This window comes from Anolis carolinensis, chromosome 4 (genome assembly GCF_035594765.1).
Source record: "Anolis carolinensis isolate JA03-04 chromosome 4, rAnoCar3.1.pri, whole genome shotgun sequence".
Taxonomy (NCBI): Eukaryota; Metazoa; Chordata; class Lepidosauria; order Squamata; family Dactyloidae; genus Anolis; species Anolis carolinensis.
The window spans coordinates 74,060,648-74,077,746 of NC_085844.1; the positions used below are offsets into that span (position 1 = coordinate 74,060,648).

The 17,099-nt window shown below is 38.3% G+C and overlaps 1 protein-coding gene across 1 annotated transcript in view; it reads right to left on the minus strand.

The window, feature by feature from the left end:
- Positions 1-591: 591 nt before the first annotated feature.
- scgn (secretagogin, EF-hand calcium binding protein) overlaps positions 592-17,099 on the minus strand; it is a 35,530-nt gene continuing 19,022 nt past the window's right edge. Inside the window, exons 5-11 of the mRNA XM_003219771.4 lie at positions 15,263-15,319; positions 15,021-15,098; positions 5,964-6,019; positions 5,627-5,672; positions 5,474-5,533; positions 4,474-4,542; positions 592-3,361 (exon numbers count right to left, since the gene is read on the minus strand). Of these exons, the coding sequence (XP_003219819.2) occupies positions 3,233-3,361; positions 4,474-4,542; positions 5,474-5,533; positions 5,627-5,672; positions 5,964-6,019; positions 15,021-15,098; positions 15,263-15,319 (495 nt within the window). The 3' untranslated portion in view covers positions 592-3,232. The remainder of the gene's footprint in view (positions 3,362-4,473; positions 4,543-5,473; positions 5,534-5,626; positions 5,673-5,963; positions 6,020-15,020; positions 15,099-15,262; positions 15,320-17,099) is intronic.

Below are 17,099 nucleotides of genomic sequence, written 5' to 3' on the forward strand. Positions count from 1 at the left end.
TGTATTGGCTAAATTGTTTTTGGTTTAATTCACTGATGCACCTGTTTGGCTTTCTGGCTGTCTGGCAGTAACACTGAAATGTTGGTATGACATTTGGTATGCAGTACTGTCATGCGTCTGACAAAGGGATGGCATCAGTATTCATAAAATCATCAGCAGAAGAGGAAATGGCATAATCGTATCTTTTGGGGATTCCTACTTTTTAAAAAGTGGAGGGAAATAATTATAGGTATATCCTTACTCGACCATGGCAAGACACCCAGATGAAAAAAAGTTAAGCATGTGTGACTCATATTCTGCTCATTACATCCTAAAATATCATATGCATAATAGGGCACATGAATAAAACACAAGAAGCAGTGCTGAAATATATGGACTCAGAAATATAATCTCAATAATGTAACTATGTAAGAAGCAATAATATGCAATCCTAATAATACATGGAGGGAGAGGAGGCAGGATCATTATAGTGTTCATATCCCAAAATATAGACAGACAATGGAAGCAGACTGATTTTTTCTTTCTATACTTATTGCAATGCAAGAAGTTTTGTGACACTGGCAATTGTTTTATTGAAAACTGAGACTCAGAATAGCTGCAACGACTTTTTATGGATTATGCATATAATATTGGATTTACATTGCATACAAAATAGAAATTAAGATTGCAAAAACCACCGAGAAAAAGGCATTGATATTCTGAAAATCACATGATAAACAAAAGGAAGATACATTAAGAATTGATAGAATCTCGTATTGAGACATTTAGAGTTGAAAAAGCTTGAAAAAATAGAGTGGAAGCCTTGCCAATCGACAGGTGGACACCATAGAAGACAGATGGTTGCATCAGAAGGAAAGCAACTGGATTGTAATGGGACCCTGGTGATCACTCCTAGCTAGAGCAAACCTATTGAATCGGTTAGTAAACAGTGCATCAACACATAGATAAATTCTGCTGATTTGCTAGATCTGCTCATGTTGAGACTAACAATAAGATTTATGTCCAAATCAGTCCAATATAGCACAGCCACTGTTTTTGGGTGTAGAGGAGTGTCAAATTGTCAGTAATGGAGACAGAGCCTCTCTTCTCTTTTTGTTTTTTTCAAAATGAGCTTCCCCGAGCTATGCTTTTGTAAAAGAGAAAAATAATGTAGTAAATTCCTTATGTCACACCAATGTTACTAACATGGAATATTTAAAAGAAACAAAGTGGTATTGCTTGAGGGATGTGTCATGGATAAAAATGATGTATAGATTTGATAAATGTGGATTTATTATGTGTGGATATGAATGAACTGAATGAAAGGAATGAATGAATGAGAGTTAATAGTTTTGGAGACACCATTCTGAAGACTAAGGCCTTGAATGACTAAACCATTAACTACCTGCTTGGTGAATTGTAATTTAAACCTGCTAATGAGAACTGAAATGGTTGACCTGTCTACTGTGATACGAACCGTGATAGTGATAAGAAAAATGTTTACATCTGTCAGCATCTGCTGACCGGAAACTGGATTAACTCTAAAGGAAATTATCTCTGTTTGCATTAGTCAAAGACAATGCTCTTTCAAGTCAAACCCAGAACACAATGGTTAATTATCTGAAGATTCAACTTCTGTCCAGGAACTGAGATTAAACCAGGATGTTTCAGGCTGAAAAAAAATCTATCATTTATTTACAACTTTGGAACAACATCAGCAAAAAATATTTCTATATAAGAGACCTTCTAATATTCCAAAAGTGTGAGAGATAGTGATGCTGTTCACCCGCCATGCTCTGCTCCTTGGGAAGGAGAGAGATTGTGTATTTGGGTTAGGGTTAGATCTGCTATGGGAAAGCAGGATTCTGGAGACTTGGCTCCTTTTCTCAAGGAAAGAGAAAGGAGTGTGATTTTCAAATCATGAATATATTCACGGAGTCAGTTCTGCTATAGGGAGTCAGTTTCTGATCCTTGGCATTGCTCTTAGGGAAAGAGGATGCATTTTGGCATTTTAGAAGTTTTGGAATTGTGAAGTAGCAGATTTGTAAGGAAGCAGCCTGGCCTAAGAGATGTTCTTTTCCAGGAGACAGTGGGAGAAATTGTGATGTATGAATCAGGATGAATGAATGTGTATGGGTAATGTGAATGCAGAGTAAAAATGGAATTCCCCTTTGTTAGCCAATGTAACTGTAGGTTGTTTGAAACTATGGATAAATGAAAGCACATACAGAGGCCTTTAATATGAATGCATGTACAGTAGAGTCTCACTTATCCAACACTCGCTTATCCAACGTTCTGGATTGTCCAATGCACTTTTGTAGTCAATGTTTTCAATAAATCATGATATTTTGGTGCTAAATTCGTAAATACAGTAATTACTATACAGCATTATTTCGTATTGAACTTACTTTTCTGTCAAATTTGTTTTATAACATGTTTTGGTGCTTAATTTGTAAAATCATAACCTAATTTGATGTTTAATAGGCTTTTCCTTAATCCCTCCTTATTATCCAACATATTTGCTTATCCAACGTTCTGCCGGCCTGTTTATGTTGGATAAGTGAGACTCTACTGTAGTTATAAAGAATCTGTATGTCTGTATTCCAATGTTTGTGTAAAAGTGTAAAAGTTCTGATATATCCTCTCATACCGAAAATTGCAATAAAAAGAATCTTCCTTTAAAAAGTATTCATGACAGATGTGGACTAAGGAATGGAATGCTGTCACATTTAAAGCCTTTCTATCCACAGAGCCAATGTGCTTTCATTAATCCATAGTTTCACTTACTCACTGTATCATTTTCTCAATATCTCAATCACTTTTCCCATTGAAAATAAATGTGTTCACTATTTTCTGCAGTTTCATGTATTCACACAAAGCCCAGAAATATATGCCATGTGGATATGGAGGTCGTATTATATCCTGAAACAGCACTCCTGATACAATAGCCACATGTGTTTATAAAAGACTAAATTTGTAGATACATGCTTTTACAATGAGTAAGAAATCTTGCAGACAACATCTCCCCTGAAGCAGCAGGGAGCGTGATACTGCTCTTCACATCTTGTTTTTTTACTTTTTAAATTTAGCTGCATCCTGCACATGAATATTCATATCCACAGTGAGTCCCCCCTGTCTTCTATGTTCAGCACAACAGAGATCATTAACACAGCACTGATAATATTCTACCAGTTACCAGCAGGCTTCCACAAAAGACAATAATTGGCAAACCACAGAAGAAGTATATTCAGGTCTATGGGGAAGGTTTAATTCCCAGACACAAGGCAAGCTCAGATTTTTGAATTTTCCCATCCTTATTCACATCACAATGGCGAAGCAGGATCTGCCGGAACTTGTCCAAGTCAGGGCCGATAATGCTGGGCTAAAAAAGAAAAGGGGAAAAGAGATGTATGGGACTTTTGGAGGACAAAATATATCATCTTAACAACAGTAGAGTTGAGGAGCCACAGTGGCGCAATTGGTTAAACCCTTGGGCTGGCTGAACTGCTGACCGGAGGGTTGGTTTGCTGAGCTGAAGATTACCGGTTCAAATCCATGATACAGGGTGAGCTCCCTTCTGTCAGCTCTAGCTTGCAGGGACATGAGAGAAGCCTTCCAGCTAACACATCTGGGCGTCCCCTGGGCAACTTCTCTGTAGACGGCCAATTCTCTCACACCAGAAGCGACTTGCAGTATGTTCTCAAGTTGTCAATGATAAAAAAACAGTAGAGTTGAGTAATCTTAGATTCTGGGCACATCTGCCTTAGTGTGAAGGCAAGATTCTAAGTTAATAATGTGATTTTTCTAAATTTACATTGATATACGGTAAGACTAAACAGTCTCTCAAAATTCCCTACCGTACCTCTGAATAGTGAAATGGAAGAAAGGGAAGGGAGTCATCATCAGTTTCTGTCTGTCTTTCTTTCTTTCTTTCTTTCTTTCTTTCTTTCTTTCTTTCTTTCTTTCTTTCTTTCTTTCTTTCTTTTTTTGAAGTCTCACAAGATTTTCTCAGGTATGGTGTTGGCCATAAGTTGTATAGCATCAACATGGCCCTTTTTTTTCCTCATGTGTTGGTGTGGCTTTTTTCCCCTTTTTTCCTTTTTTGGTGATATGGCAAGTGATGGGAGCCTAGTCACCTTTATGAATCCTACATAGTCTCCCTAGACTTTGCCAGGGATTGTGGGAAATAAATGGAACTGACATAAGAGACAAAACAAATTGAAGGAAAGTATTATGAGAAAATTTTGCAAAATGTTTGAACCCTCTATTACTTTGTCAAGGTACACAATTAGGCCAGAGAATTTTTTTTGCTTCATGCATACACAAAAAAGAGTCAATTAAATTATTTGTTTTATGATGTGTTCCTTTAAGCTATTGAACTAGCATCCTGGCAATGGGTTGGCTTTGAGGCACTTTTAAATACTATGGCTCCAGGTAATGCTTCTCACAAAGACTGGAGGAAACAAAACTTGAATCAAATCTTAAGTAAGTCACCTTGACAAGTTCCATCATGTCTTTTACAAATCCATCCACCTCTGGGCCTTCCAGTGCACCCGTCTTACTCTGGAATATAGAAAAATCACAGTTTTGCATAAACCGGAAATCACTTGAAGACACACAACAGCAACTGTGCTTTCTTATGACTCTTAAAGCCGGACTTTTCCAGAGAGGCTTTCAAATATAGCACTGTCTTCGAAAAGGGAACTGAATTACAAACCACAGTCTCCTTACAGAGATTCAAACAAAGTTTGATGTGTCATCTGTAGAGCTCAGAAGTACCTTATAAAGTAACAGGTTACTTGCAATTAATTCCTTTTTGCAATAACTAAAGCCTGTGTGGGGCTGTGGTGGTGCAGTGAGTTAAATTGCTAAGTTGCAGAACTTGCTGATTGAAAGGTCAGCAGTTTGAATCTGCGGACGAGGTGAGCTCCCATTGTTAGCCCCAGCTTCTGCCAACTTAGCCGTTTGAAAACATGCAAATAGAGTAGACCCATAGGTACCGCTTCTGCAGGAAGGTAACAGCTCTATGCAGTCATGCTGGCCACATGACCTAGAAGGCGTCTACGTACAACGCTGGCTCTTCGGCTTGGAAATAGAGATGAGCACCACCCTCCAGAGTTGGGCATGACCAGACTTAACATCAGGGGAAAACTTTACCTTTACCTAAAGCCTGTGTTGAAGTAGGGTTATATTATAATGAAGAGTAAGTTCATTTTTAGTGTAACATTTAATTACTCTTCTAGTTATAAGGTGTGTGTGACCTCACTGCATAGATGTGTTATGCCAACCATTTGTATCATTCTGATTATATATATATATATATATATATATATATATATATATATATATATACACACATACACACACACACACACACACACACACACACACACACACACAAATATACACACACATCCAGAAGTAACTGCGTAGTTTAGCTCTTGATGAATTAAGAGAAAGGAAAAAATAATTAGTAACACCAACCCAAACTTACAACATCGTAGTGTGCAAAGATTTTCTCAAAATCTCTCTTCCTTTCTTCTGCACTACAAGCCTGGTAGGGGAAAAAAGAATAGGGTTTAAGAAGATGCATTCAGAAAATTGAGGTGAGAAGGCAACTAAGTGCACTGAAAATTGCTGTACTTACATCTAGTTTAAACTGAAAGAGAAAATTTTCCTGAAGATCCAAGATCCTACATGGAAAGAACAAACTCATTATCTTATCAAGTATCAACTTCACAGTTCTCTTCAATAGGTTTTGTAAATAAGGAGCAAGGAAATTAAGTGCTAGCAGCTATTTCTGGAAACAGTGGTTTGTGAGATGTAAAAGAGTTGTCATAATTTGTTTTCAAGACTGACGTTCTAAGACCTTAGCAGATAGAAGATCGAAATCCAACAGGTGTAGCTTCCAGGATGCAGGGAAACAAGTGAAACAAGATGCAACAATTTCATTTTAAAGAAGCCAATGAACCATTGATGTCTACCTTGCCAGGTCATTCAAATCCAGTCGTCCATCCTTGTTTTTGTCAAAGAGGTTCATCTAAAATGTAAGAGATTTTGTAAAAATGTCAATTATAAGTGATCTGACAAAGAGACACAGTGAAACCGTTCAGAGTAATACAGCCTGTGCTGTTTGAAGTGCTGCAGGATGGACTGTTTTTTTTATTGTGTTAGAAGAGACTTGAGAACATACTGCAAGTCGCTTCTGGGGTGAGAGAATTGGCTGTCTACAGAGATGTTGCCCAGGGGACAGCCTGCTGGGAGGCTTTTCTCATGTCCCCGCAAGCTACAGCTGACAGATGAGAGCTCACCCTGTCTTGCCGATTTGAATCAGCAATCTTTAGGTCAGTAACCCAACCTTTAGGTCAGCAGTCCAGCCGGCACAAGGGTTTAACCCATTGTGCCACTGCGGCTCCTAAGATGGACTGATGAGGCAGTATGAAGCCCTTCTCAGATTCCTTTTAGGTTTTTTTGGCCAGTGAGCAGCATTAGACTAGGACTCTGGAGACCTGGGTTCAAATCTTGGCTCAGCCACAGAAATCCATTTTCTTACATTAGGTAAGTCACACTCAATCTCAAAGAAAGGTAAAGGCAACCGCAACCCCCATCTGGACAAATCTTGCCAAGAAAATGATGTGACAGATTTCCTTTAGGGTCATCATACATATCAGGAAGAACATGAAGGCCTGCAATAATTATTTGGCCGGAGCAGCACAGCAGTTCCAAGAAGATAGTTTGCTTTTTGTAACTAGCAATGACTCCCACTTTTGTGGAATGGGCGAGATATAAATGAAATAGGGTTTGAATATATATTGAATATGATATGCCTCTTTCCTTCCCAAGCTATCTTTTAAAATGTGAATTTCCAAATCTCCCTCCACCACCCATACACCATGCACTGATGGGAGTATTTTTGAGTGTATCTCCAAACTGATAAGACAAAAGGCCTTTGGGGCATGGCGGGCTGCCTTATAATGATTTTTTTTCCATGTCAGGAGCGACTTGAGAAACTGGGCAATGTCCTTGCAGATGGCCAATTCTCTCACACCAAAAGCGACTTGGAGTTTCTAATGAAATTAAGCAAAATAAATGCAATATTATTCTTAAAGTCACTGAAGTACAGGACAAGAACTATAGAGGCAGAGAGGGTAAAAACTTACAAAGAGACAATCCTTGTAAGAATTTTACACTTTGCTTCTTTGAGGGGGTGGGGTTATTCTCCTTAAGCACTTTTTAGAAGTGTGCGAATCCGTTCTATTTTTGGGAAGATTGCGGGAGATTAGGAGGGGGGAGGTTGTTTGGATTTGTACGAGAGTTCAATTTCCATTTCAGGAAGAATCTTCCCCAAAAGAGACACACCTGAAAACAGAATGAAAACAGAACGGAATTATGTAAACCCCTACTTTTCATTTTGTAAACCCCTACTTTTTATAAAATATTTTGTTGACTCTTTGAACCCTCATGCTGGTCCAGGCTAAAGGGAGTTGTAAGAAGAGTTGTAAGTTGCAGAAAGCTGTTTTGGAAAAGATAATTTCCTTGCTGATGCCCTCATGTTTCTCACTGAAAAATAAAGACTCCACTGAGGGACTATTTTCATCTTCCTTTCCTCTCTATCCACAAGTTAAACAGGGACCTGCTTTTGTTAATCCTGTCGACTGGAAATGACTATCTGCAAGCACTTTGTTAATTTTATTAGTTTCTCCCTTCAATATCAGAGTATATCTACATTATATTGCTACTGCAAGTTAATGAAGGATAATGTCACTCTTTTTGCAGTGAAATTGTAACTTCTTTAGTTATTTTTATAGTTAGGATGGTGCCTTTTTAAGTGATGTGGAAGGAATATCATATGGTTCAAGTGCTTGCTCATTAGAGATGTGTGCAAAAATGTTTCCTTTGTGCTATCGTTTTGTTTCGACCGTTCATCAACACAAAACGAATGATGACATTTTAGTAGGAAACGAGAGGCGACACGAAAATGAAAGCCGCACCGTCATCGTGCTTGCTTTAGTTTTCTTTTAGTTTCTGCCCCGTATGTGTATGTGTGTGTGTGTATGTGTATGTGTATATATATATATATATATATATATATATATATATATATATATATATATATGATAGCTAGCTACTCTGGGAATCTAAGCTGAGTCTGGGAGAGGAAAGCCTCCACATTACATCTGATGTGTGTGGAAATGGGTGTTGATATTATATATATAAGAACGCTAGCTAGCTACTCTGGGAATCTAATGCTGAGCCTGGGAGAGGAATGCCTTTGCATTACATCTTGTGTGTGCCAGTGAGTGTTAATAATAATAATAATAATAATAATAATATTATTAATAACAATAGTACCCTGAGGAAGATCCAAATGTTTTAAAAGTTGGTGGGCTAAAAGGGATCGAAATGCCCTCTGTGTGTGGCGATTTTCACCCCTCTAGCCCAAAAACCAAAGGGGGGAGGGGGAATGAGCCTCAGAAGCCCTCCCATTGCCACCAATGGCACAAAAATTTTCATGTTTTTCATTAGCCAGACAAAAATTTGTGTTGTATAGGTAGCCCATTTTAGTTAGCGGGAACCAAATACAAAAATGAGACAACACGAATGAAACTACACAAAACGAACAGCAATTCCACACAAAAGCACAACACTATTGCTCATGCAATTCATCATTTTTTTTTGTTAAGGATACCAATGCATTAATCAAAACTACTTCTGAGCATTCTTTGTCTAAGGCTGGATCTAAACTGTCCTAGATCCCAGGATCCCATCCCAGATTATATGCTTTAAACTGGATTATGTGAGTCTACAATGCCAGATAATTTGGGATGAGAAGATAATCTGGGATCAGATCTTAGGATATAAGGCAGTATAAATCCAGCCTAAGAAAACCTTATGAAATTCATGGGGTCACTCTCAGTCAGTTGGAGACTTGAAGATATACACATGCAAAAGCAAAGGTACTTATTTTTGTTACTGTGGGGAATCAGGGAAGCAAAGGGTTACTTTATTGAAATTCCAACAATAATTGACTAATGTGTTGTTGAAAGCTTTCATGGCCGGAATCACTGGGTTGCTGTGAGTTTTCCAGGCTGTATGGCTATGTTCCAGAAGCATTCTCTCTTGACGTTTCACCCACATCTATGGCAGGAATCCTCAGACCTCAACCTCTGAGGATACTTGCCATAGATGTGGGCGAAACGTAAGGAGAGAATGCTTCTGGAACATGGCCATGCAGCCCGGAAAACTCACAGCAATCCAATAAGTGACTAGTTTGACAATTAATTTATCTTGCCAAGGATGTTTGAGCAGCTTGGAGCTACAATTATAGCCACTGACTTTTGAAAAGCAACTTTCCATCCCATGGTTAAGCCTCATGAGCCAATTTGGTTTTGGCAAACCTCTGCATCAGCAGAAATGTCTTTTGGGTAGGAAATTTCAGGCTCTTAGCGCCAGAGTACTACTCATCCTGATGACTTAAAGAGGCTTTTCCCTCTCTCGGCAATATATTCAGATTTTGCTTAATTATATTCTGATCGCTTCCTTCCTGGCTGATTCTCTTTGCACTACTCCCTCCTTTCCTCATTACTGTTGCAGAGCATAAGAAAATGATTTTTTTTTTCGGAAAGAAGAGAAGGCTGGGGAAGAGATGGATTGAATAAAAGCATGAATAATTCATGGTAAAAGGGTGTCAAGAAACTGGATTTAATTTTTAAGTGTAGGTAGATGATTTGGTATATCACACAAATGGGCTGCAGTTCTAAAATATTCAATGCTAGGCTAGTGTTTAACCTTTCTTTTATGAATGCTATCCTTTCAGTTATTATAATGCTCTGGGGAAAATAGTACCGTTCATAATAATATTTTGCACAATGCCTCATGCAGCTATCCTTTAAACATCGGGTTCTTTATGTGAGCTGATAATTCATAAATGGTTGTGCAGAGGAAGGCAAAGGCAAAACCCCTCTGAACAAATCTGGTTAGGAAACTCCATGATAGGGTTGCCATAAGTTGGAAACAGTAACAACAACAGCTCCTTACTTCCCAGGGCAATAAGGCATTTCAGAGATGGTGCTATAGATTTATTCTGTTTCCAAAATAAGTATCACAGATAAGCACTTGAGAAATCTGTGGGTCTCTGTTTTGTGTGTTTGTGTAAATATGCACACATACAGACCTTTAGCAGAGGCAAGCAACCATGAATTAGTCTCCAGTGTTAATATTGTATGTTTTAGGTTGATTTTAACGATAGTTTTTACTGTAATTGATGTTTTATTGGATAACTGTTTTATTGCTGTGTTTTGATATTTGATTGTTTTATCGGGCAAGGCCCCATGTAAGCCGCCCCGAGTCCCTTTGGGGAGATGGGGCGGGGTATAAAAATAAAGTTGTTGTTGTTATTATTATTATTATTATTATTATTATTATTATTATTATTATTATTATTATTTTATTATGACACAGCAAATAAGATAGATACGCTGGATTTCATATCACAAAATCACAAGTCGAACACTCCCCAAGTGTCTAGGACTGTGTTTAGTTCTTCTCCATAGTACTATTGTTATTGTTATTATTATTATTATTATTATTATTATTATTATTTTATTATGACACAGCAAACAAGATAGATATGCTGGATTTCATATCACAAAATCACAAGTCGAACACTTCCCAAGTGTCTAGGACTGTGTGATGTATTTTCGGATGATGTGCGCAGATCCCAGCAGGGTGGCCTTTTGCAGCTGGCAGATCGTAATTTTGTCAATGTCTATTGTTTCCAAATGCCGGCTGAGATCTTTTGGCACGGCACCCAATGTGCCCATCACCACTGGGACCACCTGCACTGGTTTCTGCCAGAGTCTTTGAAGTTCAATCTTGAGGTCCTGATAGCGGCTGAGTTTTTCCTGTTGTTTTTCGTCAATGCGACTGTCATTATTATTATTATTATTATTATTATTATTATTATTATTATTATTATTATTATTTTCCATTACATAGTAGTCACACCTCCCTACCTTGCAACTATTAAACAAGAAAAAATGTTTATTGGTCTGAAACAGTAATTAAAAAAAATTAAAATGATGTTAAAACAACTTGAGAACACCCCTCCCACTCACTTACTCTCTCACTCACTTGCCATTGCACTCTTTCACAAACTCACTTGATTACTCAACCATTAACTGTAGTATTCTTAGAAGGGATGGTCAGCGAATGGGTGGGCGACCGAGTGAGAGTGTGTGTGCATGAATGAATGGGTGTGAGGGTGATCTTTGGGGTGGTGAATGGATGGGCGAGTAGATGGGCAAGTGAGTGAAGCAGGTGGGTGGGTGAGTCTTTGGGCAGGCAAGTGGATGAAGGCTTACAGCAGTAAATGAAGGGTGCGACTATTATGTGAGGAAAACAGAAATACCAAAACCTGGACCCCCAAAATGGGGGTGCTACTATTACATGATGGCAATAATAATAATAATAATAATAATAATAATAATAATAATAATAACAACAATAATAATAATAATTTATTTATACCCCGCCACCATCTCCCCGCGGGGACTCGGGGTGGCTTACATAGGGCAGAGGTCCAAACAACATAGGACAAAATATAGGCAACATAATACAAATCACACTATAAAAAGATAAAACAGTAATGCAATATATAAATTAAAACAAAAATCCAGGATAAAAAATTGCATTTAAAACACATAAATGGTAAAATCGTAATAAATACAGGATAGATTATTAAAAACCCTCTGGGGCTGATTAATTAATGACTGTATCTCCAAAGGCAACTATTGTGCTATGAAATATGGTAGTATTTCAAGAATGCAGATCACCAGGCAGATATGATTTGATTTCTCTAACAGATTTTTTATTTTGTTTTGGTGTTATGCTATATTAGAGAGGAAAGAACAGGTGAAACCATCTCTGAGTATTCTCTAAGAAAACCTTATTGAATTAGTGGGCTCACCATAAGTCCATACACTTTTCCAGAATAGTTATTCCTGCTTAATAGCCACAATCTCACTGTTGTTGATGCTGAGTGCCTTCAAGTTGTTTCTGAGCTATGGGCAACCTAAGGCAACCCTATTAGAAGGAGGATGGGCTGGGTCCCTTCTTGCCATGCTATAGAATGGTTTAGTTTTGCATTCAAATCAAGCCAATATAAGCAATATAATTGTTTGCACCAGAGCTGCTTCCTCTTAGCATCTTCCCATGTCACTGTGGTTTAAGTTCTGCATACAGAAACCACATTGATAATGCCAGCTGCATGGTTTAATTTGAACTGGAACTCATCAATAAGAACCTGTTTTACATGCCAGGGATTCAATAAGCAAAATGACTCATGAAGCATCCAGAAAGAGGAAAAGAAAGAAACAATCCTAAAATGTAGAGAATGGCGACTTAATCCAGGCAAAACCTGTACAAAGCCAGTCCATGGGGTTTTTTTAATATGCCCAAAGCTGTCTGCTGTAGACAAAGGTGCTGTTTTATTCAATGGGAGCAATTGTGTAGTTCAAATGAAAAGCCACTGCTGACAGCCTGGCAGATATTATCATGACCTGCTATTCTAGCCAATGAATAATAATAACTTTAGTTCTGATATGATTATTTTGGCAGCCTAGGTAATGTGATTTGCAGATGAATAAACCGGTAATGAGCTTTCCTTCCATGTGGCATTGACAAAACGTAGCTTTCTGAATGGCAGAATGCTTTAAAAACATATACTGGGGACTTATGACCTTGTGAACAGTTCAGTCTACTTTATCTGAAGAATTCTGCGGGAAATAGAGTTTAAAAATTAGGTTGGGTTTATGGACCTCTAGTTATAGGAACTGGTATTGTCATAGGGCCAGTACAGGAGATGGAAAGCAGAACTCTTAGGAAGTTCAGCAGAGTAAATTTGCCCAAATGAAGTTGTCAAGGGATCTGGATACCTTTCTGGGAGATCTTGCACAGTAACAGTTGTGACTTTTTAAAATCAATTTTTGCATTAAGGCCTTGGTTATAGTCAGCAGCTTTATAGCATTATAGGTGCATTTTAGCTGCTGATTATAACCAATGCAATAACCAACTCAAAATACCCTTTAATTGGGATGCTCTTAAGTCGAGTTTGCATGGTGTAACACTAGGTAACACAATTTATGTTCCTGGGTTATAAATGCCATTTTCTAATGGATTCTATCATAAAAACATGGAAAAAGTTTATTAGACTGCAAGCACTTTGTTTTTGTGGGACATCCTGCAGGACATTTTGGTATAGTTTTTCAATGAATATCTCGTAAAGTCTCAACCTATTCAACCTAGTTTGTGGCAGCCACAAAAATGAAGTTTCTGGAGGATAACAACCATTTTCAAAGTGTGTACTGCTTGATTAAGCAGCAAATAACACTTTCAAACCCGGAACAGAAAATTTTCCAAATTTTGTTACATAGTGTAATCAGTCATATTTACAGCCACACAATAGACACAGATTTGCTACATTCCCTGTAACCAAAGAAGGGGAGATAAACTTACCAGCAAATCTGTGCAGAAAATAAAAACAAATTTGTGTACAAAAAAAGCAGCTTTCTACAGCCTTTCTTCAGTGTGCCACGTATTATGGGCTACTAGATGCAGAATAAATCTACATCTATGTGTGAAGCATTATATGAAGCACTGAACTCTTATTTTCTGTTCATTAAAAATTGTTGTTTTTGTTACTTTATCCCTTCAAATTATTTTTATTTATGCAGGCTTTTTAATATGTCCGGCTTTTAAGGAAGAAGGTTTTAAGTCAGGGAATGCTGTGGTTTTAGCTATGAATAGGTTTTTAATTGGTTTACAGGGTTTTTAACTGTGTAGGTAAAGGTAAAGGAAAAGGTTTCCCCTGACGTTAAGTCCAGTCATGATCGACTCTGGGGGTTGGTGCTCATCTCCATTTCTAAGCCGAAGAGCCGGCGTTGTCCAGAGACATCTCCAGGTCATGTGGCCAGCATGACTGCATGGAGCGCTGTTACCTTCCCGCTGGAGTGGTACCTATTGCTCTACTCACATTTGCATGTTTTCGAACTGCTAGGTTGGCAGGAGCTGGGGCTAACAGCAGGCGCTCATTCCGCTCCTGGGATTTGAACCTGGAACCTTTTGGTCTGCAAGTTCAGCAGCTCAGCGCTTTAACACACTGTGCCAGCGGGGGACCCTTTTAACTGTGTATTTTTATGTTTTTATGTTTGCATGGTTTTAGGTTTTTTTAGAGAAAAAAAGTAAAGTAATAATGATAATAATTTCTTCAGTTGACCCTATGGTGAATGTATCATGGCACTTTCTTGGCAAGGTTTATTCAGAAGGGTTTGGAACATTATCCTAAGAAACATGCATTTCAAAGCAGGAAAGGGTATGTTATTTGGATACACTACTCCTAGAAAATTTACCTGCAATCCTATATGGATTGATTTGGGATTAAATCTTACTGAACTCAGTGGGTCTCACTGCTAAAATATCCTGCATATTGTGTGCTGTCAGTGTTTTGAAAGTTGCATCAAAAACTCGGAAGCTCAGAAAAACTGGAGTAAATGATTTCTTTTTAAATTTCCATAATAATATTTTTGCAGTGGTCAGCAACCCTGAACACTGCAAAGAATCTGTCCTTCATCCTAATCCAGCAGCCTTAAAGATCTCCAGATACTCCCCACACACAACCTAAGTTATTTTCACATAATTTAAAATCAGATAATAAAATGATGACAACTCAAAGCAGCCTAACATTTAAAAATCTATGCTCAGTCCTTCTTTAAATAATCACTAAGTCTTATTTAATTGTGCCCTGACAATTAGGTTAGTTATAGTTCCATATTTGCAAAAGACAACACTGGCACTGCTACATGTCCTCACCAAAGTTTGTCTTTCTGAGCTTTTATTTGCAGAAACAGACTGGCTATTTGGGTTGGGGAAAGCCAGATTTTTAACCATGAACACTCTTCCAAGATTCTTTGGCTCACAAATCCATCTTGTACAGTAATCGCATAATAATAATGCAAATAATAGGCAATCTGCTTTCAGCTTACCATAGTATCAGTATATTCCTGCAGCTTTGCCTTAGAAATAGTTTTCTGATGTTGCCGGAAGAGATCTTGGAGAAAGTTCTGTTATCAAGAAAGAAGCACAGAAGCAGCTCTTACTATTTCAGATTTGCATGAAGTAATGATATGAAATAGTCACCTCAGGGCCTAATGTGACGAGCAAAGATTGTTGATCGACTATGAAAGTGTATGAATAAAATGCAATGAAGAGTGTCTAGAGAACTTACTCTGAGCTCACCAGCAGAAATAAAACCACTGCAATCCGCATCATATTGTCGCCAGATCTGCAGGGGGGAAAATTAGTTAAATATGATGGTTTGAAAACAGATTTTTTAAAAGTAATTTTAACACATCACAATATTCTTGGAGAGTATGCTCAAGAGAATTAAAATAATGCCTGGTTATATGAACAAGGCTCCTATACAGTACTATATATAGTTTCACTTTTCCGCTTCTCACAAAAGCAGACATCATCAACCTTGTTGTAGAAGCAGATATCAACTCTTTACTTGTGCAATACCAAATACATAGATCCATAAGAACTGCCCCTGTGGAGCTTTCTATTCCACAACTGTATCCTGGGCATGGCTATTGCACACCCTCCAATTGTCCTAGTTTGGAAATAAAAGTCTTCAGGTTTCCCACTTTTTCAATTTCTTTTAAAATGATCCTATTTCTTTATCCTCTTCTCACATTCCTCTTTGTCCCCAGCCTACTTCACTTGCTGTAAGCTGAAGCCACATCTATACTGACCATTGAATTCATTTTCAGGCCAATACTGTATGGAAGAAAGCGGTTTTGTGTGCAGATGATTACATAGGGACTCCTGGAACCAGTTTGAGGTCCAGATGGTGATTATACAAACCACAGAGCACTGATGCATATTAAAGGCCTTTTTCTTGTGTACTTTTGTTGGAATTTGTTGTCTGGCCACCACAGTATGAAGCTATCTTAGAACTGCATTAAATGGTCAGTGTAGATGGGGCCTGAGTGCAAAATACAGAGGGAGAAGAGAGGGCACAATATATCTTCCCACAGGGCTCAGGCCAAAACAAACTGGTGAAATGTTTTGCCTCGAATGACAGAACAATTTGGCTGACTATATGCCTTGGCTTAAGGACAAAATGATGAGCTGAGTCTTTTTATTGTGTAGTCATGGAGCAGCCTAAAACCCTATTTATTGGATATAAGATAACATCCATCATTAAGCCAAGTCTCCACACTCAGAAATCTGGTGCTTCTGAAACAGGAATCTTTCCCTGCACACTTCTGATTCTGGTGGCTCTTTTAGCATATAGTCATGTCAGGTTACTTTTAGGATATACAGCAGCGGGCATCCATTTTCAATTAATAAAGGAAGGTGGCATTGCAGACTTTCTGTTCTAAGATCCAAATTTTTGCTCTCTAAAGCTTAGAAGGAACCCCCAGTGGTGCAGCGGATTAAATCGCTGAGCTGCTGAATTTGCTGACCAAAAGGTTGGCAGTTCAAATCCAGGGAACAGGGTGAGCTCCCACTGTTAGTCCAGCTTCTGCCAACCTAGCAGTTCGAAAGCATGCAAATGAGAGTAGATCAATAGGTACCGCTCCGGCAGGGAGGTAACAACCCTCCCTGCAGTCATGCCGACCACATGACCTTAGAGGCGCCTACGGACAACGCAGGCGCTTCAGCTTAGAAATGAAGATGAGCACCAACCCCCAGAGTCGGACATGACTAGACTTAACATCAGGGGAAAACCTTTACCTAATCTTAGAATCATAGAATAATAGAGTTGGAAAAGACCACATGGTCCATCTAGTCCAACTCCTTGCCATGCAGGAAAAGCACAAAGTACCCCTGACAGAGGTACCTTGACAATCACCACTATCACCACTTCGGGTGTATAGTACAGTAGAGTCTCACTTATCCAACGTAAACAGGCCAGCAGAATATGTTGGATAATAAGGAGAGATTAAGGAAAAGCCTATTAAGCATTAAATTAGGTTATGATTTTACAAATTAAGCACCAAAACATCACGTTATACAACAAATTTGACAGAAAAAGTAGCTCAATACACAGTAATGCT